This window comes from Sander lucioperca, chromosome 5 (assembly GCF_008315115.2).
Source record: "Sander lucioperca isolate FBNREF2018 chromosome 5, SLUC_FBN_1.2, whole genome shotgun sequence".
NCBI lineage: Eukaryota > Metazoa > Chordata > Actinopteri > Perciformes > Percidae > Sander > Sander lucioperca.
The window spans coordinates 20,580,191-20,605,893 of NC_050177.1; the positions used below are offsets into that span (position 1 = coordinate 20,580,191).

General features: G+C 40.5%; 1 protein-coding gene across 1 annotated transcript in view; it reads right to left on the reverse strand.

Moving 5' to 3' along the window:
* The window catches only part of gbe1b (glucan (1,4-alpha-), branching enzyme 1b), a 146,585-nt gene that overhangs the window by 82,189 nt on the left and 38,693 nt on the right, over window positions 1-25,703 (reverse strand). Inside the window, exons 5-10 of the mRNA XM_036001146.1 lie at window positions 25,074-25,209; window positions 20,628-20,718; window positions 17,767-17,976; window positions 3,581-3,696; window positions 1,010-1,137; window positions 595-693 (exon numbers count right to left, since the gene is read on the reverse strand). Of these exons, the coding sequence (XP_035857039.1) occupies window positions 595-693; window positions 1,010-1,137; window positions 3,581-3,696; window positions 17,767-17,976; window positions 20,628-20,718; window positions 25,074-25,209 (780 nt within the window). The remainder of the gene's footprint in view (window positions 1-594; window positions 694-1,009; window positions 1,138-3,580; window positions 3,697-17,766; window positions 17,977-20,627; window positions 20,719-25,073; window positions 25,210-25,703) is intronic.

Genomic DNA, 25,703 nt, shown 5'->3' on the forward strand with positions numbered 1-25,703 from the left:
TAAGCTTCACAAAGAAAGTCTTTAACCAAGTAATATTCTATAGCAATATTGTCTTGTCACTGAGTGCATTGTTTTAAGTATAGACTTAGAGAGGAAATTTGCAAGCATGTAAGCATTCATAGTGTGCTCCTAACTTTCAGAAGTCAGTTGATAATGTTTGTATTATTTCCCGCTGGGCATGTTACATTTAGTTTCCAGGTGTATTAAGTACCCTCGTCCGTTCAGGTTACACTGGAGCACAACACTGTGCAGGTTCCTCCAGGAAAATACCGGGCAAGGTCCTTGTGTCACTATACTGCTAGACAAGTTTTACACTTGAAAGCTTCTTTAAAAAGGCTCAAACGCTTAGCAACAGGCTCAGCTGTAATACAGCACAAGAGTGTTTAATGCCTCCTAACATGCCCTGTCACTGCCGTTGTCTTTCATCTCTGTTTTGAGCTGCTTTCTGTTTTCCTTCTACTGTAGTTGTGGCTTATACAGAAGTTTATTGGTGAGCAGAGGCCTACAGTGTCTGTTAAAGCTGCTAGAACAAAAAAAAACAAAAAAACAAAACAAAACAGAGGGCACAAGTTAGATTAAATTAAATCACCTTACCTGAATCCACTTATCAGGAATGGCCATAGCCAGTCGGTAATCAAAACCAAGTCCTCCCTCCTCCACTCCTCTGCAGAGAGCAGGCATCCCCGACACATCCTGCAGAGAAATCACACCATTTCATATCACATTTTCCCTTTGTGTGCACACGTTTCTTTCCCAGTAGTCAGCCAAAGATCACATCAATGCCACTCCACAGCTCACATATTAAAAAAGGGATAAAAATCCTATACCACAGGCCAAAAACAGAGTGACATCCCATTTCCTTTTTGCATTACTTCTTAATTACACCAATGAATACGTAAGTAAGCTATGCCTCGCTAATAAGTGCTTTTAATTAATAATAGCTGTGGGCAGTGTCATTGCAAAGGAAAAGGATGCTGCAGGTGTGTTGTGTTGTAGAGCGTGTTTTTACCTCTGCAACAGTGATGCAGTCAGGATAAAGGGTATGAAGAATGTGATTGGCAAGCATCAGGTAAACCAAAGATTCTTCATCCACCTGTAGGCCAAAGTACTCACTGTAGTCCCCTGAGAAGCCCGAGCCTGAGGAGTAACACCCACACAGTCAACACCATCATGGTTTCCACCCAGACTTCTAAAGTCCTTCATTCCTCACTTTTTCTTTGTTAAATGCTGCTACTCTTTTACTTCATATCTTTCTCTGTCTGAACAGTCCCAAAAAGTTAAGACATACATGTTATTTTCTATACGGTTCATTTCAGGCTCTTTCGGTTTAGAAACTAGTACATGGACATCTGTCATTGATTCATTTTCTGCTCACAAGTACAGGAGCTACACAGTAAGATGCCACGTTTGAGATTGGAAAGTAGCACATACCGGTACTTATAGAATATTCAAATATATTCATAAAAACATTATACGCATATTACAGACTGCTACTGTGGATGACCATGGATTCTTTTTCGTGCTCTCTGTGTAAAGTTTAAATTTTTCATGTCTATCTGTGGCCTCCAGGATTTGTATTCACAGTTTTCTTTTTAATAGACATGTGTGATTTACATTTTAAAATTGTATTTTGTTTGTAATTCAGTTAGAATTTTTTTTTTTTTTTTTTTTAAAGGTGGACATTCAGCCACCAAAATGCGTTCTCTGCATGACAGGCCTGACAAACGTGTAAATGCATTTCCTTGCTCATAAAATAATTTCAAAGCTGAATGTGTAATATGTTTACATCTGTGTTAACATTCATCATGCTGGTGCATTGCTATGTCTCTTAAGGTAGGGATTCCCAAAGTGGGGTCCCGACAGGGCTTAATTTGAGCCGGAACATGCTGGAACATGTTGGATCCGGAACATTTTTTATTGGCTCCGGCACCTCCTGTGTCACTATGAAAAACCGCCTAAATGAAAAAAATAAATTACTGTTTGTGTAGTGTTCAATGTTGTTATCTGTCTTGTTAGTCTTCATTCCCCATTGAAGTTCCACAAAAATCTCGTGTTTGCATTTTCGATGCGTTTTGAGGTGAATTTTCAGGGTAAGACAGAGGGGGGAGAGGGACGGAGGGAGGGGAGACAGAGGGGGGAGAGGGACGGAGGGAGGGGAGACAGGGGGGAGAGGGAAAGAGGGAGGGGAGACAGAGGGGGGAGAGGGACGGAGGGAGGGGGGATCGGCACTTCAAGTGACACAAGCGCTTGTGCTGGTTGAGATTGCTGTTAGCCTCGTTCCACTCAGGGGAAAAATGTCAAAAAGACAACAAAATTTGCTTAACTTTTTCAAATACGCTGGCCATTCGGATCCCAAACAAGGAAAAATAATTTCCGCCGATCAATGTGGAGACATTACATTTCGTACGCATGCAGTGCATGGTCTGAAATTAAAATAAACATTGCCCTGATGTACACACAGTATTGTTTAGGCTTTTTTAGTCAAAGAAGCTACGTAGGCAGTGTAAATTAATTTTTTGTTCCGTTCCCTCCAACCCCCGTTTTGAGTCACCGGGTCCACCGCCGTTCTGCGCTCCAGGACCTCCCACTTTACAAATTAAGCACTGGGTCCCGAGACCCCTAAGGGTCGTTTAGAGGGTTCCAGTGGGTCCCCAGCAAAAAGGGGAATCATTTATTTTCACTAGAACTCCATCTATAAGAAAGACAATGACAGAATGTTTGACTATTTCGGTCATGGGTTTCATACACTTTCTTATCAAATGGGGGTCAATGGTCTAATTTGTCCCATAACATTTTTTTCTTAATGCATTACTGCCAACAAATCATTGATTGATTTAACTGGCTCCCCTCACTGAATACTTGCTAATTCATGCTAATTCATCCAATCAGACAACATTGTAGCATGTAAAAATTACCCACTTCAGTCAAAAGGTTGACCTCATTTAAGTAACAGGTTTTGTCAACCAATCAGGCTCCAATATAGTGACTGTTCTGCCTTTGAGCATCCTTATTTTTTTGTGTTTCACGCAACTACATTTATTTATAAAAGATAATTTGAAGGGCGACCTCTAGCTTGGGTGTGCGCCCCATGTAGTCCTTGGCAGCGACCCAGGTTTGATTCCGACCCGCGGCCCTTTGCTGAAAGTCATGCCCCCCCTCTCTCCCCTTTCCTACAGTATCTTTAGCTGTCCTGTCAATTAAAGGCCATACAAAGCCAACACAAATAATCTTGAAGTTTTTTTTATCCCGAGCCTTTTGAACATTTTCATGTTTAGACACAAGTTAATTCATTAGGCAACAGTAACACCATAGTGTCCTTATGTTTCTTTAATTGAAACAAGCTGTTTAGATCAGAAATGTCCCCACATGACGGCTGGGATCAGTCAGTCCTCTCAACGCAGACGCCTAATGGTCTTATTCTTTATTGCTTCTGGAGTCTGTGGTTCATACTGCACTGTGGGTTTCAAAGGAGAGGAGGATGACATGCTTCACACACACACACACACACACACACACACACACACACACACACACACACAACCCAGTCCTGAAATACGAGATGCGCACAAACCAGCCTTACCGATGCCGTGGTGATGGTACAGCATAGAGGTAACACCATCAAATCTGAAGCCGTCAAAGCAGTACTCCTCCATCCACCAGCGCAGGTTTGACAGTAGGAAACGCATCACTTCCCAGCTAGAAAAACACACACACACACACACACACACACACACACACACACACACACACACAGGTAAAGGTCAGATAAACAAGAAGAAACAGGAAGCTGTGAATAATTCATGCATTTTAGGCACCAGAGATTAATTTTCACCGCTACAGGACATTCACTTAATGATAACCAAAGCTCCATTATGTTGGAGATAGAGTGTCGGTGACAGGAGATGGTGTTTTCATTAACTACGCCGCAGAGGGGGCGCTGTCTTTCCTCTATCCAGTTGTCAGGATGAGAAGTCAGTGGCTTGCAGTTCACAGCAACCTTTACAGATTTCCATCAGACCACTTACATGACCACTGGGCAAGTGTTTAGTATAGCCAGGCCCATCACGGTGTATTTGAACTGATAGGATTTAATGCTACACTGGGGTAAACAAACACTGTGTAGGGGAATTGAGTTCCTTCTCCTGAGGAATGAAATAAATCATACGCTTTCTACTCGCTTTGGCTTCCATCTTCAATGTATGACGAGCTCCTCTGTCCTACAAGCAAGAGGGCAAATACTCCAGAAAGAGATGGGTGAAACCAACAAACTATCTGGATATGAAAGCGTAACTTGTGGCTGGGTTTCGTTGCCCATGGTGTACAAAGTACAAAGCATGTAAATGTTCCCTGTGCCTGTTGGCTGGACTGTGTTGGTGGAGGCTGTAGGAGGTGGATTCCATAAATGGCTCCAGCTCCCGTTCCTGACTGAGCCATGGGAGAGTGATCGGGATCTGAGCCGCCACTCAAGGCAAAGTACACTACGCACCTCAGCTCTTCCCATTCAGTGGCGTGTTGCCATGGAAACGTCAGTTAAAACTCAAGATTCGGTCGATCTCCGTGGTGTGCGTAATGAGCACCAAATCAAACCTTGTACACATGCATGCCATGCTGGAAAGCAGCAGAGGATGGGGGGCGAATGACACATTCATGACACTGATTAAATGTGAACTGCTGCCTCTGCTTAGGCTCAAACCCCCAACTGGGATGTTCTCTGTACACTCAGCTCCAACAATGCTTGTAATGATACGTATCTAGTGTACCTGGATGTAACTATAGCTAGAAAACGTGTTTTTCTGTTTTTGTGAGAAGTTGGTATCTATGGTGCATGTATGTATGTCTATGTGGGAAAACAAGAAGACAAAAGACATAGTAGAGAGAAGACAAAATAATTAAAAAAAAACATGACAAATAGGCAAATAAAAAAGGTTACAAAACAACAGAACATAACATAATATGTCAAGTCTTGCTTGCAATGGTCTTGGGCTTGTGGGAAATTGTGTTCATTACATGCACTAAAAACACAAACATTTACATGTTTAGCATTCCTGGCGATAACCGCAATACATGCTGTTGTGCAAAGTTATACAGTAAGGCTGCATTCTTTAGGGGTTTGCATAATTAAAAATGTAAAATATATACTTCTGGAATTCTTACTCCTGTACCGGGAAGTTCTAATTTCCCTTCAGCTCTGTACAGTATGTCTACAGTCATAGTCACAGTTTACCCTGAATTAGAAAAGTTAGACACCGAATATCATTTGGGGGGTTTTCAGTTGTGACACCACACTGAGGGGCAGTTCAACATTTTGTGCTTCAATGATGCAATTTCATGTCAAAAAGTTGGCGAAGCAGTAAGGAGTCCCAGATTCATGCTTCAACCACGCTTCAATAACATCTCAAACTACAGAGAATCCATCCAAACACTAGACAATTCATATTCTCTATAATACCTCCTGTTTAAATCGTTTAATTGATTTATCCCCTCAATGTTCCAACACTAAATGCTAAGAATTACATCCTCTGAGGTAAAAGACAAAATCCCAGATAAAGAAGCCATGACACAAAAACACATTTAAATGCGTTGTCTTCTGTGCTCCATTCCTCAGGGACGACTAACCTCAGCACTGTTTGACAGGTGTGAAGCTGCATGTTACATCGGCGCTTCCTCCTTCCCTTGAGGAGGAGCACAGGGGACCCTGGTATGATCCGATATAGCAGCCTGGCTAGGTGGTCACGCAGACCCTGTGATAAATAGATTAGGTCCTCCACTCCACTGCGCAGAGCCAACAAAGGCTCAGACACAATGTATCCCCACGGGATGGAGATAATAGCCAGTGAGAGCCAGAAGGCCCAAAATGAAACCATACTGCCACATTAGGACCCACAATGCCATTCATCATCAAGTCCAATTACAGTGGGAAAGTTAGATCTATATACCCAATGTTATACAACGCTTATCTATGCAGTTCAATGAAGTTATCACTCGGCATGTGGTGCTAATACCAAGGAAGCAAATTGCATATTACACTGTCCTCGTGCTAAAGCTCAGCAATGACAGTCAAACCTGGTTAGGGTGCACTGACAGAGTAAACCTCTAATAGTGCTGCTTGTAGAGTACAATAAGGTAATCTATCAAATGCGTTGTTCTTTTACCTGCAAAAGCACAGCTATAAAAGTCTACATTCAATTCAAATAACAATTTTTTTACTAGCTGCATGCTTAGTTGCTCCTTATCAGAGCTTATTTCCTCTTCCAGCTGAACATGACTGTGACCCATATTATGATATTTGTGTTCCGTTGCAAACGGAGCAGATGTAGAGAAAAAAAACCTTCCTGTTTTTCTAGAAGTCAATTTTGCATAAGGGGTCAAGGCAACTTGTCATGGTGGCAGAGAGAAAGATTTAAAGTCCCTGTTTTCACAACATCACAGGTAAGCTGCAGATAAGACCAAATAAATTTCAGAAGCTGACAGGTCATTCCACAAGAAGTGTGATGCTCAAACAACGATGCTCGACAGCCTGATGGATGGTGCGCATTTGTTGGACCAAAAAGGACAAATAAGGTGCCTCATTTAACGCATTTCAAAACTTTTCTCCAGTCCCTGAAGCCATTAATGCGGCCAGGACAGAGAAATTGACAGCAGTGGCACCTGTAATAAATTCACATTTCTTGGTTGAGGCTTGATTTATTTATTTATTCAATCACGGAATAATTCATCCAGCTTGTGGGTACATTGAATACACATATGCACTGCAGATTCTTGAAGGATATGGCTTGCTTATGTTGTATAATGTATTTTCTAGGGCTGTCAAAACAACGCGATAATAACGAGTTATAACACAAATTCCTTTTAACGGCACTAAGTTTTTGGACGCGTGATTAACGCCCCCGCGCTGTGTGATTTCGCTCCATAGTTTGGGACGTCGGGAAGTGATGTGGTAGTCACGTTGTGGACAGTGTTGCCAACTTGGCAACTTTCTCGCTAGATACGCCAACTTTTCAGACCCTGTTAGAAACTTATAAATATATTCGTTAACACTTTATTTGAAGGTATCTACATAAGAGTGACATGAATGATTCTTTTGAATGCAAGTTCAGTTTTAAAGCAGCCATATTATGCTCATTTTCAGGTTCATAATTGTATTTTAAGGTTGTACCAGAATAGGTTTACATGGTTTAATTTTCAAAAAACACCATATTTTTGTTGTACTGCAGTGCTCTCTCTCACTGCTGCAGATCCTCTTTTCAGCTGGTCTCTGTTTTAGCTACAGAGTGAGACCTCTTTTCTTCTTCTTCTTCTGTACTATCTTTGATTGCACTTGCACATGTGCAGTAGCTCAGATGTAGATCATGTCAGCTAGCTAGCTCCATAGACAGTAAAAGAAAGGCTGTTTCTACAACTTCGGTCAGTTACAAGGCAGGATTAGCTGGGAGACTTCTAAATGAAGGTGCACATGTAAGTAGTTCTTTTGTAGATTATGGTGAACTTGTGTGTGTTGTAGCAGTGCTTTGCTATTGAGAATGAGGTAGCATGCTAGCGTTAGCATGCTAACGCTACGAGCTAATGGTTGCGGTTAGCCTGCTCATTTCGGCTTGTGACGTCACAAGCCGTGCCGATTTTGAACAGCTCACCCAGAGACTGAAGGCAGGACACATTCAGAAACTGTATCTCACTCTAAACAGAATGGATGGATTTTTTTCAAAGTTTGTATGTGTGTGGAAGCACCAGAGACACAACATAACACCCCAAATCCCAGAAAAAGTGATTTTTTCATAATATGGGCACTTTAAAGCCCTTCCAGATGATTCTCTCCACAAGACTAAAGTTATTTGCATGTACGGTCGATGTGAATTGAGTTACCCCTGGAGTACGTCGAGTCTCAAATACCACTTGAGCATTAAAAATATCCCTTTTAATGTACATTTAGACCAGATTAAAACAAATGTGCGATTAATTTGGGATAAATCACAAGATAACTATGTACCATCACGCGGTTAATCGCAATAAAATAATTTAACCGATTGACAGCCCTAGTATTCTTTATTACTTTTGTGACTCACGGTAGCAATTGTAATCGTGTTTAGTTGTGATGTTCTTTTATCAAATAAGCTGCAGTCCAGTAAAACAGTGTGTCTTGAAATAGAAATAAGTGCTCTGTACTGGAAATGTGTAAGAAATACATCTACATACTTTGTACCACGGTGTTAAGCAGCCCTCCAGGTAGTGTGGTGATGCTGGCTGCCTCGCAGGGTAAACTCTCATCTCACTGCCTGACAGACTGTCCCTGTATGGCTGCGCCTTGTGTCAGATACTGTATCTGCCGTTTGTCTGGCATTCTTTAGGCTGCCTGGCAGCTAGCTGCGTTTGCTTGGCATCCTGGGAGGAATATTCTGCTGCCTGTGAGACGGTTTGTATGTTTAGCAACCTGTAATTAGTATCACCTTGTACTTGTACTTGCTGCCTTTCAGAATTCAGTTGCAGTGTGGCAGGCCAATTCTTCCCCATTGGAGTTTTCTCCAGTTCAGAATCAGGAATACTTTAATAATCCCAGGGGGAAATTATTATTGTTACAAACTCCAGATATACAAACAACATATATTACACAGACAACATATATATTAAAAACAAATTTACAGTACTAATATATAAAAGATCAAATGTACAGTATTAATGTGCAAAAAATGATTGTCTATGTTTGAGAAGATTACAGAGAGGGGGTGTTCGCGTTGTAAAGTTTAATGACCACAGGCAGGAACGATTTCCTGTGGCGCTCTGTGGTGCATCTGGGTGAGAGGAGTCTTCTGCTGAAGGTGCTCCTCTGCTGGGCCAGTGTGTCGTAGAGAGGGTGTGAGACATTATCCAAGATGGACTGAAGCCTGGACAGCATCCTCCTCTCAGCCACGGTCGTCAGTGTGTCCAGCTCCTCCCCCACAACATCACCAGCCCTCCTGATCAGTTTGTTCAGTCTGTTGGTGTCTGCGACCTTCATCCCAATGCCCCAGCATGTGACAGCGAAGAAGATAGCACTGGCCACGACAGACTGATAGAACATCCTCAGCATCGTCCGACCGATGTTAAAGGACCTCAGCCTCCTGAGGAAAAAGAGTCGACTTTGGCCCTTTTTGTAGACAGCCTCGGCGTTTCTAGTCCAGTCCAGCTTATTATTTAAGTACGCCCCCAGATACTTATACTCCTCAACAGTGTCCACAGGGGTCCCAGGTGATTTCGCCCTCCTCAGATCCACTACGAGCTCCTTCATTGTTGTCACGTTGAGCTGCAGATGGTTCAGCTCACTCCAAGTGACAAAGTTGCCCACAACAGTCCTGTATTCATTCTCATCACCCTTTTCAATGCAGCCAACTATTGCTGAGTCATCAGAAAACTTGGCTTGGAAGGCGGCAGGACTGCAATAGTTGAAGTCTGAGGTGAAGAGGGTGAAGAGGAAGGGAGAGAGGACAGTCCCCTGTGGTGCCCCAGTGTTGCTGACCAAGTAGTGGCAGGAGGATATCTCTGGAGGCGTTATTTGAATCGGATGACTATTCTGACAAATAAATCATGTTTATTGTAGGCATGTTTCCAGAATCACAGCTGTACAGTAAGCTAGCTAGATGTGTTGCAATGTGCTAACCACTTGGCATTGGTTAATTACAAAAAGAGGTGGGTCAGAACCTGGTAGCTACTGATGAGGGAGGGTGTAACTTACAGGCTTAGTTGAGGGAATAACAGTCCCCGGGGTTGGGAAAGTAGAAGAGTGGGGACGAGCCATAGCAGGATTTGTTGCCTTAGTATGGTTAGTATGGAATTCCAGGCCAGTTACACAGCTGTTTGCTGTAAATTAAGCATTCACTCGGTAAATATGGCAAAGCTTAGAAGTCTTGTAATACTGAGTAAATAATCATGTCTCAGTATCACGGGAACATTGACTCTGAATGGGTAAATGACTGACTCAACTTTGGCTCTTAATAAACATCTCTTGCCACTGAAATACAACAGCTGTTAACAATTAAAAAATGTCTTTTCTCTGCATTCCACCCTCTTTAAAATGTGTATATAAAGGTCCCATATTCTGCTTATTTTCAGGTTCATACTTGTATTTTGGGTTTCTACTAGAACATGGTTACATGCTTTAATGGGGTTTTCCTCATTCTGTCTGTCTGAGTATACCTGTATTCCCCCCTCTGTCTGAAACACTCCGTTTTAGCGCCTGCCTCTTTAAGTCCCCCTCCAGAAAAAGCCCAGTCTGCTCTGATTGGTCGGCATTTCCGGTTCTTCCACATCTTCACTCTCAGCATCCCTGCACCATCCATTGCAGCCGGGGGAATGACTGTAATGACACTGTAGTTGCACTTTCTACCTATATATAGTTAAGTTGTGACATCACAACCATACGGAAGTCCTGACGGCACGTTTAAAAGGCACAGTTTCTGAATATGGGCAGTGTGGATTGAGAGTTTTGATTCTTTCACAGTATTTATATAGCACCTCGACATTCTTCATAATAAAAGATAAAAAATATCAGGCAACATGGTGGCCCAATGGTTAGCACTGTGGCCTCACAGCAAGAAGATTCTGTGTTTGAATCCAGGTCGTTCCGGGCCTTTCTGTGTGGAGTTTGTATGTTCTCCCCATGTTTGCGTGGGTTTCCCCCACCATCAAAAAACATGTACTAGGTTCTCCAGTCAGTGCCCTTGATCAAGGCTCTGGCTCAGATCTGGACACGGTCCCTGGGCGCTGTAAATGGCTGCCCACTGCTCCCTTGAGGGATGGGTTAAATGCAGAGAATGAATTTCTCTACATGTATGTGTATGTGACAATAAAGTACCTTTAAAAAGACATGGAAATCTCTATTTTTACAATATGGGACTTTAGAGGTAGATTATTCATTTCATTTCACATGAAAACTGCTGACTGCTCACAGAAAGCTCTGGAACCTTTTTTTCTATTTGTCAGATAGTTTTAACGAGCTAAGGGGTGAAGGTTCGGAGCTGCTATGTTCCTAGCCACTGGCTCCATCCAGCACCTAGTGGAAGCACTACAGCCAGCTCCAAGCAGCCCCTATGCACACCTACAGCTGAGCTGAGCTCATTAGCTGGAGCTCACCAGAGGGGAAAACAGCTTTTCCCCTTGCTGTGTGACTCGATGGGGCAGGGGAAAAAACTCATGGGTACTAAATACTGAAATGACTGAATTTGGACTGAGTTGACATTGATCAGAAAGTAGCCAGGCCCCAACTATCGTCGAAAGTTGGCCCAAGTATGTAAAAACATAATTGCTCCAAAAGGGATGCAGAGATCGATTGTTTGGGTATCTTTTGTGATGGTTTCTGCTCTGATTCTTTAAAATAAAAACCTGTCATTCATCAGCAGGGTGATTCTTTTCTTTCCCTGCATGTCTTTCCTGGTGTACAGTCCTGTATTTTTAGAATTTCACAATTTAAAGGCTGTTCAGCTGGCACACTGTAGGTTCTGCAGTTGAAAATAAAGATAAAAACAGATCTCACACTGTCAAAAGTCATGCCAAGAAAAAAGTACACGTTTCATAATTTTTTCTTTTAAAAACAGCACGTGTAACTGTGAAACAAAGACTCAAATATTAGACGTGTAGCTTTTAGTAATGAAACCAATATGGTCGTTATGGGAGTGTCAGTACTGTATGTTACATGGATTCAAAATTATAACTTGATCAATGGATTTAGCACCATATTAATACATCAGAGAACCTAAATTATTTGATTCTGCCTTATTTGAGCCATCTTACTGTAGAATATGATTACAATACAAGCAGTGGGTAATCTCATTTAGTGAATGTCTATAAGATATCTTTTGTTCTTACTCTTTTAGGATCAACGGCAGCACAGAGGCACAGTAACATTCACTATTTATATTGCCCATGCACACATCATTAACAAATATTTGAACGTAAAAAAAAAAAAAAAAGCCACGCAATAGAATAATCTTGTCAGAGGGAGAATTATTGCTCCTTGGTCCTCAAACACAGGGCCGATCTCTCAGCATGAGAACACGGAGAAGAGTTAAAAAAGAGTTTTCAAAAGCCTGGCCCTGGGCCTATTTTTCATATCTTAAGAATTCACACAAAGATTGATGAAAAATGGATGCAAACGATCCTGGGAGAGGTGGGGGGGATTACAGAACAAGCCCACATCAAGCTTCTTAGAACTCTCACATCTGAAGGCCCTGATCTGCAAAAAGGCTCAGCTTCTGTGGCTGCGCGCCCTGCACGCCGGCCCTACCACCGGCTCATTCACTCGCTAACTATCTCAGGGTGACTTTGACGTCTTTGAAAAGGTTTAGGAAGGAAACAGCCGCTAACAAATAATGCAGATATCCTTCTGTTCGTTGCCGCTTATCATATCAAGAGCGGTGCATCACCTTGTACATTCCAGGGTTGTACAAAATAAAAACTTAAAGTGCTCATATTATGCTTTTTCCCTTTCCTTTATTGTGTTATATATCTTTTTTGTGCACGCTATAGGTTTACAAAGTGAAAAAGCCCAAAGTCCACCCCAAAGGGACTTACCATCTCCAACAGAAAACACTGTTCACAAACTGCTCCAAACAGCTCTATTGTAGTCCAGCCTTTACTTCAGAGACAAACGTGGTCACTTTGTAACACACGTTATAATGCTCGCCTAGCTGCTAGCATGGCATGCCCTCATACTCTGCAACTGACAAGCTAGCTGTACTTACTGCGATGTCTCACTCTGTAGCTAAAACAGAGAGCTCAACACACAGGGTGAAAAGAGGAGCTGCAGCAATGTGCAGTACAACAAATATATGGTGTTTTTTGAAAATTAAACCATGTAAACCTATTCTGATACAACCTCTAAATACAATTATGAACCTGAAAATGAGCATAATATGAGCACTTTAAACCTTCAAGAAAAACTAAAACTAAACTGAAACTATATTGCCTTTTTTTTTTTTTAGCTATAATATGTCACTACTAGGGGTGGTACAGTTCACAAAATCCACGGTTTGGTTCATATCACGGTTTTAGGGTCACGGTTTTCGGTTCTGTACGGTTCTTGTTATTTTTTCTTTTAATCTTTAACACTCCAGAAATATACTTCAGCATATGATATATAGCTAAAATTAGCATATTGAATGCATGTTGCACAATACATGCACACAGTGGAAGTTCTATCTATTGTTTTATTTCTGCTGTCATCATAGGTAACATGAAATCCAAAATGTTCCCACACACCAGACTATATACGACGCTGGCGCATCCTCCAGCTCCGGGCAGCCTTCCTTATCTCTCCCACTTACCATTTCTGCATGTGACGTGACCTGCAGCGCTCCACACTCCACCTGAGGAGCGGTCGGCTCGGTGCCTCTCAAAATCTGACGAAAATCTTTTAAACTGACCTTTGTCGATCAAAAAAACAGATTCAGCAACTGTATTCCCTATTTCTCGCTTAAAATGTTTTCAGAAACACTTTTCAGTGAACTATTTTAGTAAAATACGAGATCGTATTCAGAACGAGACGGCATTAGAGTCTGTTTTGAAATTCGGACCACGTGACGCGTTCGTCCAATCTGCTGCCATGTGTTGCGTTCGTCACGCTCATCCCCCTCGTCATTTATATACTGTGGTCGTTTCCAGTAAGTGTTTTAACATAGGTGTCGAAAGTGGGCACTACGGCAGTAAGTGGTTAGTGCACATTAACAGTGGACTGACGAACCGTGCGACACACACATGCTCCGAACCGAGACATGCGAACCGAGCGGTTCGGATGTTTTTTCATGAACCGTACCACCCCTAGTCACTACTGGGAAAAAAAGGACACAGCATGAATTTCCGTCTGACATTGAATCACAGAAATTGGACGGACGAGACGTGAGACGGCGCTGTGCTGTAACTGCCGCAAAGATTCAACATTAAACATCATGGCTGGCCGCCTGGGTAGCTCACCTGGTAGAGCGCGCGCCCATATACAGAGGCTCAGTCCTCGACGCAGTGGCTGCAGAGTCGACCCGACCCCGGGCCCTTGGCTGCATGTCATTCCCTTCTCTCTCCCCTTTCATGTATAAGCTGTCCTGTCATAATAAAGGCTTAAAAACGCCAAAAAAATAAAGATCATGGCTATTTTCCAACCATGTATTCTGTCTGTATAGGGTACGTAGCTACACACTTCTGAGACATTATACGTGGCGGCCCTAACAAAGACAAACTAAAACTACTGTAAAACTAAAACTAAATATATAAAAACTAAAAACTTCTGAAAAACTGAAACTAAACTCAAAACCCACTCTGAAAACTAACTCAAACTAAACTAAAAGGAAGTCTAAAAGTCAAAACTAAAATAGAGTAAAAACGAATTGAAAATTCACATTGTGAATTCACATTCACGAACATTGTCAAGTATAAGAGTCTGTTTTAGAAGGTCAATTGATATATAAGCTAAATATCCTTTGATGTTTCAAGGGCATTTGGAACATTTCAGTTCAAAGCAAAGGTTCAAGCAAATAATGTATTCCCTTTTCCTCCATTATACTCAAAATATTCATCTAATTCAAATATTCAGCCAGCACAAGTACAAGCTCCTTTCAATAACGAGATGCCAAGACCGTCCTGACACACAACAACTACTGTGTCAGCGAGGGCCTCCAATGCAGACGCACTTGACTCTGAGGCAACTCAAGTTAACAATTGGATAGCAGGCATCGATCCTAAACAGCGTTCTCTCCAGACTGAGCAGAATGTTTTATGAGGAAAAAATGAAGAGAAACACACTCAAACTAAACTCCTTGATAAAGATGCAGAAGTGGAAGCGGAGCAGAAGAGGCAGCAACAAGGAAAATTAATCTTTTTGCTCCCATAGCCAGTATCAGTCAGCTTCTGTCAACCTAATAAGAACATCATGGTCGGACTGTGATGGCTGATAGCAGGGCTGCCGCTTGATTAAAAACAGCCTGTGTTTCACACTAGGATCACGGCTAGCCTCTGAGCTTCATTTCCTTCCCAAAGGGAGTAGCAGAAAAGCTCGACACAAACGACGCGTCCAAACAACCTGTGAGAGGCGTGGAAGACAAATGAACTGGCTGTGACATTGCCGAGCTCCTCTGGGCTTTTACAAATGACTCCTCATATGCCTCCCAGTCGTGGCATATGTCTGCACCGTGTCTAATGAGTGCTTCGGATATGAGGAGAGTTCAATAAGTAATGAAAGAACACCCTTCTTCTCTTATTATAGCCCCTGTGCCTGACACTAAACATTGTATAATGTATCGGAAACTGCTGCACACAGACACACGCACTTATTAAAAGGGAGTTCAAAAAAGGCATTTGATAGACTCAACAATGCCTGTTCCTTTTTAATGTGCGCTGCGATCATTTTCTGGGTACAGCGGCAAGAGGAGAGACACTTAATTAGCCACCCTACAACAACACCAATCAATAGTTTTGGTGTACACTATAGCACCGGCGGAGGCCGCCCGACTTTAAGCCTTTCATGTTTTCCCTTACACTCCTGTAATTAGCTGGAAATATGAACATTGCCAAAGCCTGTCAACACTGTAACATCAAATCGTTACTCATAATGCATTAAAATTCAACACCTATCTGGCCAAATGTGTAAAAGGTAAAATTAAGAGCATTGGAGGAAGCCTACATTCACCATTAATAGCCCGTTCTACGCTTTAGGAATTTTCAGCTTAACAGAGGACCTGACTGCATGACCATTTAGGTGAGACATGTAATCTGTCATTTTGGAATCACGTCTTGCTTTTGACCTTCAACACATCACGCTGTATCACATGGTCTGAGAGAATATAAAGAGTGGTATGTCAGCTCCCATTTGGCCTCATTTATCAATCTATTCATATGTCGCTTAAATACATTTTTCTTTTAAATTCAGAACCCCTTAAATCTGCAGTGCTCATTTATCAGCCCTGTTTACAAAGGTAAACATTAACATATATGATGCAGCCATGGTCGCTTTAATGAGTTTAGTAGCATGTTAATTCAAATGCAGCTTTTATTTTCCACAGCTAGAGCACAATGTGGAGTTGAAATTGCAGTAATCAGTGAGCAGTTCCTTGCTTTTATATCGTGGACAGCGCTAAAAGGCTCAGAAAAAGGAATGTCGGATTTAATTACAATAAAATTATAGTTGCATAAAGTCAAAGACAAAAGGTAAAGTAGAAGTCCCGCTGTGCTGGTTTAGTGCAGATCTACTAATAACACAAAACAAAAAGCAGGTACATTTGCACTACTACTTAAAAGAATAGGAAGTAATTGCATTGTGATTTAATTGCATTGCAGAACTTTCTGTATTATATATATATGCTCTTGAAAGCTCACACAACATGACAAAAATACTTAATCAGTTTTTTGTGTTGATTAAGAACATTTCTTTTTCCACCTTGTTGAAATAGAAAATGTAAATTGCGGTTTGCAATACTCATGCATCAAATTGACTTGAACATCATGTTTTAACCATATGCATCAATGCACATCTACAAATAGGTTGTCCAAAGTACTAGGGGTGTGAATCTTCACTGGTGTCACGATGCAATTACGATTGTCCTGTCGACGATTCGGATCGATTTGATATCCCGATGCATCACGATGCGTCACCTACTCAATATTATTATATATTGCTACACATGGTTTTCAACAACAAATTCAAGCTCCCCTTTTTATTGTATTTGCTCTTAAAAAAGACACTTCCTGAATGTAGCGGAGTCTGCACACAGCAGACAACGGACAAAAGGCAAAAACAAAAAAAGCTGCGACCGGAAAATCAACAGGTAAGATCCGTAGGCAAAAATCGATTATGGTCTGTCACTGCGTCGATGCAGAATCGTCTAGGTCCGCATCGCGATGCATGGATGCAATGATTCTTTTCAACACCCCTACAAAGTATATTAAAGGTGGGAATCACAGGTACCTCACGATACGATCCACGGCTCTCGATACCTATAATATCAGGATACAGAAATTCTGTGATGATCAATATATTGCCAGACAATCCTGTGATGATACATAATGGCATCGGTCCAACTGTGAATACAAAATATCCATGAAAAGGTTAAGCGCAGGTTTTCTCTCTTTATTGACTGCAAGTCCAAACTGTTATAAAATAGCACAATTCTGCAGCCCAAGTTTTTCAGTCTGTCAATTAAAATGACAACTGTAGAGCAACTCTGGGTCCAGACTTTGGACTTAAACGTGGCTGGGGCATCTCTTATTGTACTCAAACTGCTGTCCGCTTTCCCGTTGAAACCTCTTCCTCATCGTCTAGCTAACTTATGTTGAAGTTTCCCTCATTCTTGTGTTGAGCGCGTGAAGAAGTGATGCTTGGAGCAGGGAAATCTATTTAGAGCGCCTTATTTCATTAATTAAAATATCAATATATGCCGCCAGCGTATCGATTCTCGTATCGCCAGAAGAAGGACAAACGATATATACTGCTGTATCCATATTTTTCCTCCCCTATTGTACATTGCACAACATATGACAATAAACTGAAAGCTAAAACTTTATGCTAAAAAGAAACAGCTTGTGTTGTTTATACATCTTGTTGTGAAGTACTGTAGGTGGAAGCATGAAATTTCTTATTCAGTCTTGATTGAATGAGAATATATCTTAAACATATCTTAATGTATCTTCTTTTTTTTTTTTAAATACACCCTTTCAATGACATGAAAGCCAGATCCGTACATACAGTACCCAGCAGAGTGATGCATTTATACAAAGATGCAGAGGAGGTAGAGGAGTGTGGAAGCAGACAGTGAGTACCTGGAGTAGTTGAAGAGGCGGCTGTCCCACAGGCTGTGCTCCCCTCTGGGTGGGGAGTGGAAGAAACACGAGTCGGAGCCATCAAAGCGGTTCAGGCCGTCCTCGGTGTTCTTGGAGGCGTGGCTGTGAACGACATCCAGCAACACCACAATGCCCATCGAGTGAGCCACATCTATCATCTGCTTCAGCTCCTCTGGGGTACCGTACCGACTACAACATACACACATACATACAGATTTGTATTAGTCCGAAACCCTTTAACTCTAATGGCTCAAATGGAAATGGAATCAAACTTAACCCTAAACCTAAACTTAACTAGAGCTGCAAAGATGAACAATTAATCGACTTTTTGTCAACTATTCAATTAATCGCCAACTATTTTAATAATCGATTAATCGGTTTGAGTCTTTTTTTTATGAAAAACAATAAGTAAAAATTCTATGTTTGCAGCTCCTTAAATGCGCATATATTCTAGTTCCTTCTCTCCTTTGTGACAGTAAACAGAATATCTTTGAGTTGTGGACAAAACAAGACATTTTCTGACATTTTATAGACCAAACAACTAATCGATTTTTCGAGAAAATTGTTGACAGATTAAATTGACAATGAAAATAATCGTCAGTTGCAGCTCCAAACGTAACCCTAAATCCAAATCCTAAAGTCAAAATTACCCTTTGAGGAGGAATGGACCAACTGTCCTCACAACAATAAACCTCTAAGTCTATTTCTAATGCCTGGCCAAAATACCTTACCTCAACTTGCCCCCTCCCCTAAAAATAAACCTGGTTCATGACTTGTGCAAGGTGATGACCAGCAAAAAATGTCCTTGGCTTTGAGTTTGTTTTTCCTTAAATTAGCATCACAGTGACAACAGGCCTGCGTTTTAAGAGAAAGTGCAAGAGCACACACTGAATTTATACTTTTATTATCATTATTCATATTGTCCTTGAACGTGTTTGGGATTTAGAAGACTATTGAGCAGTATATTATTTCACAATCACAATCTCCTTCTCGGTCATTTGTCTAAAGATCATCCATTTTAACCACACTGATTTATACATTAAGTTAATTTTGTATGATATTATAACTCTTTTACAGTCCCGCAATCTTATTTAAAGTGTCATAAAGAAGACACTGTGGATCTCACAGAGTGATGCTATGTATGTATAAACACTTCCATCCTCTTCATATTGTCCAAAAGCGACCCATCTGTCCTTCCAGCTATCATTACATCAGCTTCCTTGCTAAACAGGACACATAGCGACAGTATTACTTCGCGTTCCGGTATTCGACCGCTCAGGTTTTAAATGACACTGAGAGATCAATCATGGGTGAAATTACAATATATACATTACACTTTGGGTTCAGGCTCTACTCTAAGCAAGGAAGGAGGGATCTCTGAGAGAAGATAAATACTGCGACTAGTCCACCTTTATCTACGACTCCCTCCACTCTCTGGATTAACAGCCAATGTATTTACAGAGAGATTATTGCTGGTGTCAGACTTCCTAACCTTGATTTGGGGTGAGTATTTTTTATGAATTGGGAAGTTGCTCGCTCAGTTTTGTCCCTTATGACGGGATTACTTATTCAACCCTTCCAAGAAACACCAATTTCTCTCAAACTATTTGAATTGAAGGGCAGAAATGATGTTCATGACATGTGAAACACTGCAAATAAAACATATGCCTTTAAAGTGCCCATATTATGAAAAAAACACTTTTTCTGGGATTTGGGGTGTTATGTTGTGTCTCTGGTGCTTCCACACACATACAAACTTTGAAAAAAATCCATCCATGCTGTTTAGAGTGAGATACGGTTTCTGAATGTGTCCTGCCTTCAGTCTCTGGGTGAGCTGTTCAAAATAGGCACGGCTTGTGACGTCACAAGCCGAAACGAGCAGGCTAACCGCAACCATTAGCTCGTAGCGTTACGCTAGCATGCTAACGCTAGCATGCTACCTCGTTCTCAATAGCAAAGCACTGCTACAACACACACAAGTTCACCATAATCTACAAAAGAACTACTTCCATGTGCACCCTCATTTAGAAGTCTCCCAGCTAATCCTGCCTTGTAACTGACCGAAGTTGTAGAAACAGCCTTTCTTTTACTGTCTATGGAGCTAGCTAGCTGACATGATCTACATCTGAGCTACTGGGCATGTGCAGTGCAATCAAAGATGGTACAGAAGAAGAAGAAGAAAAGAGGTCTCACTCTGTAGCTAAAACAGAGACCAGCTGAAAAGAGGAGCTGCAGCAGTGAGAGAGAGCACTGCAGTACAACAAAAATATGGTGTTTTTTGAAAATTAAATCATGTAAACCTATTCTGGTACAACATTAAAATACAATTATGAACCTGAAAATGAGCATAATATGGCTGCTTTAAGTTATAACCTTTAGGATTTAATTCCCGGCTGAGCTGAAAGGATTCATCGTGTTGTTTCATTAAAGAAGACTAAAGTTGACTGTAAACAATGTCTCCTGGCATGCTAATACTGAACTCATGATCAAATGTTGTCTTCCACATAATGTGAAATGCACACTGGCTTTTGTCATCCACATCACTTTCAATATGTGCATGCGTCACTTGATTCTGGGGGCAGGAATGGCGGACTACACCACTAGTGGTTAAAACTACAATACAGACACGTAATTACACAATGCAAAAATAATTGAATGACTAACGCTAAAAACAAAAAGTAAAATTTTATATGGAATCCAAAATGGGTGTTTTTATAATGAAAACCATAGACATTATAACTTGAAATGCTTTACACAGTTTTGTAACATGATAGCTTTGCAATAAAAGCGTGTACAAAATACATATTTTGTATCATACTCTGAAATTGACAAGCATTTACCTGGAAGCAGCAAAGAAACTTGTAATCTGATATCCAAAGCTTGCATAGTAGGCATGCTCCATGATCGCCATCAGCTGAATACAGTTGTAACCTGCGCACAGAAAGAGAGCTATTTCAAAAACATTCTTTCTCACTTTAATGTGTTCAAGGCTTTCCTACCACATTATTGAACTAACTTTGTCTAACCGTTTGTAATACTTTAGATATCAGCTGTGAGTAAACCACTAAATTATGTATGATCAGAAAATATGTGTTTGATACTTATGGCAGGATGTTACAATGTAGTTTGACATCCTGGTGCTTCTTTGTTATTGAGAGCATTACATCCTACCTATTTGGATAGCCTCATTTTCCTGCTATCACTGGAGGGAGTATTATTATTGCCATCTTCTTTTTTCTTATGATTTCTCTTAAAATAACACCAGCTCCTTAGATCAGTGGTCCCCAACCTTTTTTGTCCAAGGTACCCCCACAGCCCTGTCCGATGAACTCACATACCCCATCCTCAGCTCCTAATGTATCTTCGAAATGTAATGTATTTTATGATTGTTGAACTGTCAGTATTTAGGTTGGTTTGGTCAGCAATCGTACTAGCGTAGTTCAACTGTTTAATCGATACTTTTAGCTAATTATTTCAACTGTTTAGTCAGTACTTTTAGCTAACCATTTCAGCCGCTTATGCAATATTTTTAGCTATTTCTACTGTTTAATCATTACTTTAAGCTAACTATTTCAGCAGTTCAGTCATTACTTTTAGCTAATCATTTCAGCTGCTAATGCAATTTTTTGCTATTTCTACCGTTTATTCAGTACCCTAGGCTAACTACTTCAGCAGTTTAGTCAGTACTTTTAGCTAACCACTTGAGTCACTTATGTAATACTTTTAACTAAGTATGTCTACCGTCTATCATTACTTTAAGCTAACTTCAGTTTAGTCGTTATTTTTAGCTAACCATTTCAGACACTTATGTAATACTTTTAGCTAAATATTTATACCATCTAATCATTACTTTAAGCTAAGTATTTCAGCAGTGTAGTCATTACTATTAGCCAATCATTTCAATTGTTTAGTCAATACTTTTAACTAACCATTTTAGCCACTTATGCAATACTTTTAGCTAACTATTTCTACCGTTTAATCAGTACTTTAAGCTTCCTATTTCAGCAGTTTATTCATTTCTTTAAGCTATTTATTTCTACAATTTATTCATTACTTTTCAGTTACACGTTTAAACTTGCTAACTAGTTTTCAAGCACTCTTCCATAACTGCAACAAGCGCTATATAAATTCAATTTATTATTATTATTATTATTATTATTATTATTATTATTATTATTATTATTATTATTATTATGTGTTCAGGTGTTGCAGCTGATCCATTCTTTTAATCAAATCATAATTTCTATTTATTCAAATTAGTTGAGCTTCTGCCCAATCTTTCCAAGTACCCCCAGGGGTACAAGTACATCTGGTTGGGAATCACTGTCCTAGATCATATATCAAACATTAATTAAAAATGCATATCATTCTTATGATTAGTGGGGCTGATCGGACACAGGATAAAAAAAAGAAGTGCAAGATGTTTTTTTTTTTATACTGACATTTTGAGAAAATATCTCTGTTCACTGTTCTGATGTGTTTGGCCACGTTAATATGATACAGCAAGCATCCGTGAACATTAGGACTCAATACTATTTGACCCAGTCATACTGTATGTGTGAGCTCCAGGCATTTCCTTTTTGACACAAGCTCTACTATCCAAAAGACAAGCTGCAGCTACAGGGAAACACCAGCTATCAGAGTCATAAGGTCATGTACAACATTTCAAAACGGCCTACGAAAACTGCTTCTATGAATAAGAGAACAACAGGCTTTTAAACTGCCACTGAGCACTCCAGAGGGAGGCCCTGTGGTTTTTCACTGTTGTGTGGAGCACATTTATATATTTATATCGCAGCTTCTTTTCAGGCTAGAGAGAGAGAGAAAAAAAAAAAGTTGGCTTCTGAAGGGGGGTGACAAAGCACTGGGGTGAAAAGAGGTTTCTCTTTTTTATATTTATATATACAATCTCTTCAGAGTGAAGAAAATGAAATGGCAGGCCAAGGCAGCCATCACTAGAGACGGTGGAGTTTAGCCTCCTGGAGAATCCTATTGTGCAGATTCCCAAAGCTGCTCCAGGTAGATTCTTTGACAACATTTACTCTGACAGTTTCCTTTCCCACTAAACAGGATGACACAACCAAGGAAACATCATTCATCAGATTGCTCCTGGTTTGTCATAGCTGTGCCTTTTAATAATGTCAGTGCAGCAGGGTGTATTTGAATCCAAACTAATGCCCCATCTCATATGAGGAGAATTGCAAACCAAGACAGGGATCTTTCCCTTAAGATTAAAGCCACATTTGAACCTAGCGCTTCATTATTAAGTCGCGTTATTAGGAAAATTGATCACACATCGCAGTTAATGAGTCACACTTGTAATGAGAACACGTAAGACGCTGATCATAAGTCCAAGCACATTTATTGATATTTATTTTGAGTTTAACTCATCTAAATCTGCAGCTATGTGGACACCATCCTCCAGTGCTGCATAGCATTATTTTATTGAAGGGAAAAAGATGTATGTTTTAGCATTTGTTAAAAATCCATTATTGAGAAGTTCAATCTCAAACAATTTGTCTTCAAAAATGAAATTTGATCAATAGCGAGAAAAGATCACACACATTTTAAAATAAAAGCAATTGTGTTGGACCAACAGGCAGGCTGCCATTGCCATCCATAAAACTGACAATTGAAATAATAATTAATGTTTGAAATGTTGCCTCTTCATTTCTTTTATAAAATAGGGGAGGACATTTTAATCCTGCCAAAATTTCAATTAAACATAATTTCTTAAGATAAAGTATTTTACCACATGCCCTCTGTCTGCTTCACTTTCTCCTAATATCACTAAGTTGAGACTGGTTTCTTGGATATGAAGGACATTGTTTACAGTAGCATTACTAGTCACAGTCAATAGTCACACAGTTCTGTTTATACATAGGTCTAATAAAGTACAAGTAGGGCTGGGCTTAACCAAATGTATTGACTAACACACATTGAGGATCTTTTACCAATCTAACTCAAATGACAATATTCAATAAAGAAATCATCTGAATCCTATATAATTAAACAGCCAGTGATATTTAACCAATCAAAAAACCCATAGTCAAGTCCAGACGCCCAAACTCTCTGAGGCTAAAACTGAACTAATCCAAACAAACACATCAGAAGTGAGTCAGTACGACAGTGCTAAATAAAAACTACTCACTTTTGAATTTATTGATATCAAACTACTTGTGACAATTTATCATGAAATCAATTTGAGATCACATCATCTAGCCCCAAGTACAAGTCTGTATGGTATTTGTTTTGCTGATACAACGTGCAGGAAGATTGATTCTTTCTACTACTGGCTGTCTGAGTCAGGATCATGGAAATGGAAATAATTTGTCCATTTTGGAGCTATAACTGCTGTGTGGTGTGTGAGCCCTCTTTACAAAACACTGTCCAACAGTCAGTGATCCCATCAGGTCATGCCAGTCAACAGGATGTTGACTTGCTGATGTGGCTTTGTGCTGAGGGAGTGTGACAGGTCTGCCGCTGAAAACACTACTACTGGAGGAACAGTTAAGGACCAGCAGTTGACAGAGATGGCACAGGACACTGGCAGTTATAAAAAAAAAAAAATAGGCACTCAAACTTTTTCAATATCGGTGCTAAAACAATACTTGTAAAACGGTGCCGGTGTCTAAACAGTGCCTAAACCGATACTCGAAAAGAAGAGCACAAAACGACAGTCGGTGACATTAAAGAACGTCTTGTTTATTGCTTAGGTCATACAGGCACATTTAAATGATTTATTTAAAATGTACTCACAATAACTTATTTCACCAGTCAATTGCTGTTAAACAACAAAACGAAGAGCCACTAGATGGCCGAAGGGTACTTTACAACAACAATGAATGCACCATGAGCTTACAAGGTGCAACTGAACGTTCATTAGGTCCCATCGGTGTTGTTTCTCCTTCAACTACAACTCCGGCAGTGGCCGTGGTTTCTCAAAGTGCAGCTAGTGTACTCTGTGTCTTTAGCTGCAGGCTGTTGGACGGCACGGTGTTGGAATCCTTTCCAGTGAAATACAGACACACGTTAGACCGTTTGGGCTTTCAGCATTTCTAGTTTAAGCCAGCTGCTAGCTAACGGTAGGCTAACGTTACCTGCTGCCAAGTGTAGTGTTAACTAGCGTCACGTGCAGTGATGCTTCTGTTGCCTGTAACGTCCGTTTCTAAAGTTTTGGAGCGCAGCGCAGGAATTTAAGTGGTACTGAAATCTGTGTTGTCATTCGGTCCGGTAGATACCAATCATTTAGGGTTTTGGTGGCCAAGCCTAGTCTCATGTCTTACCCAGGTCTTTTATACGAGGCAGCATATTGGTCGTGAAGTTGGTGTATGAGGCGACCTTTCCCTCAGGTGAAGCGATGCCTACGTGGGCCTCGTATATTCTCAGGCTCGTGGGCTTCTTTGGCCGAGGGTGGATTGGCTAGAGAGGAAACCAAAATTAGACAGAAAATCATGACAACACTTTTTCCTAAAACAATTGCTAAAAAAAAAAAAGAAATACAGTACATTTGGTGAGTAATTATGAGTCATAATGTAAAAGACACAGTGTGGGTTTCCTGGGTCTCTGCATCAATATCTTACCACAGATCTATGATTCACACTGTTACACAATGGGAAAGGGATTTGTTTCATACATAAAATACATTTCCTAATGTCTACCCACCAGGCCTTGTGAACCTACTATTTGAAGTACATGATTGAGCCACTTGTAAATAAAGCGAATATACTGCCAGTAAGAGGGCTCCTCTAATTAAAATGGTGCCTAATAACAAGCGACAAAGAAAGCAAGGTGGTCTTTAATAGCCTCTTATTGTTTTGCTTGTGCACACTTGTGCTGAGGGCGTTGAGTAGCATTGAGGCACATTCAGACCCTTTCAGCATCAAGCACCCACATTAAAAATGGCCACAACAGCT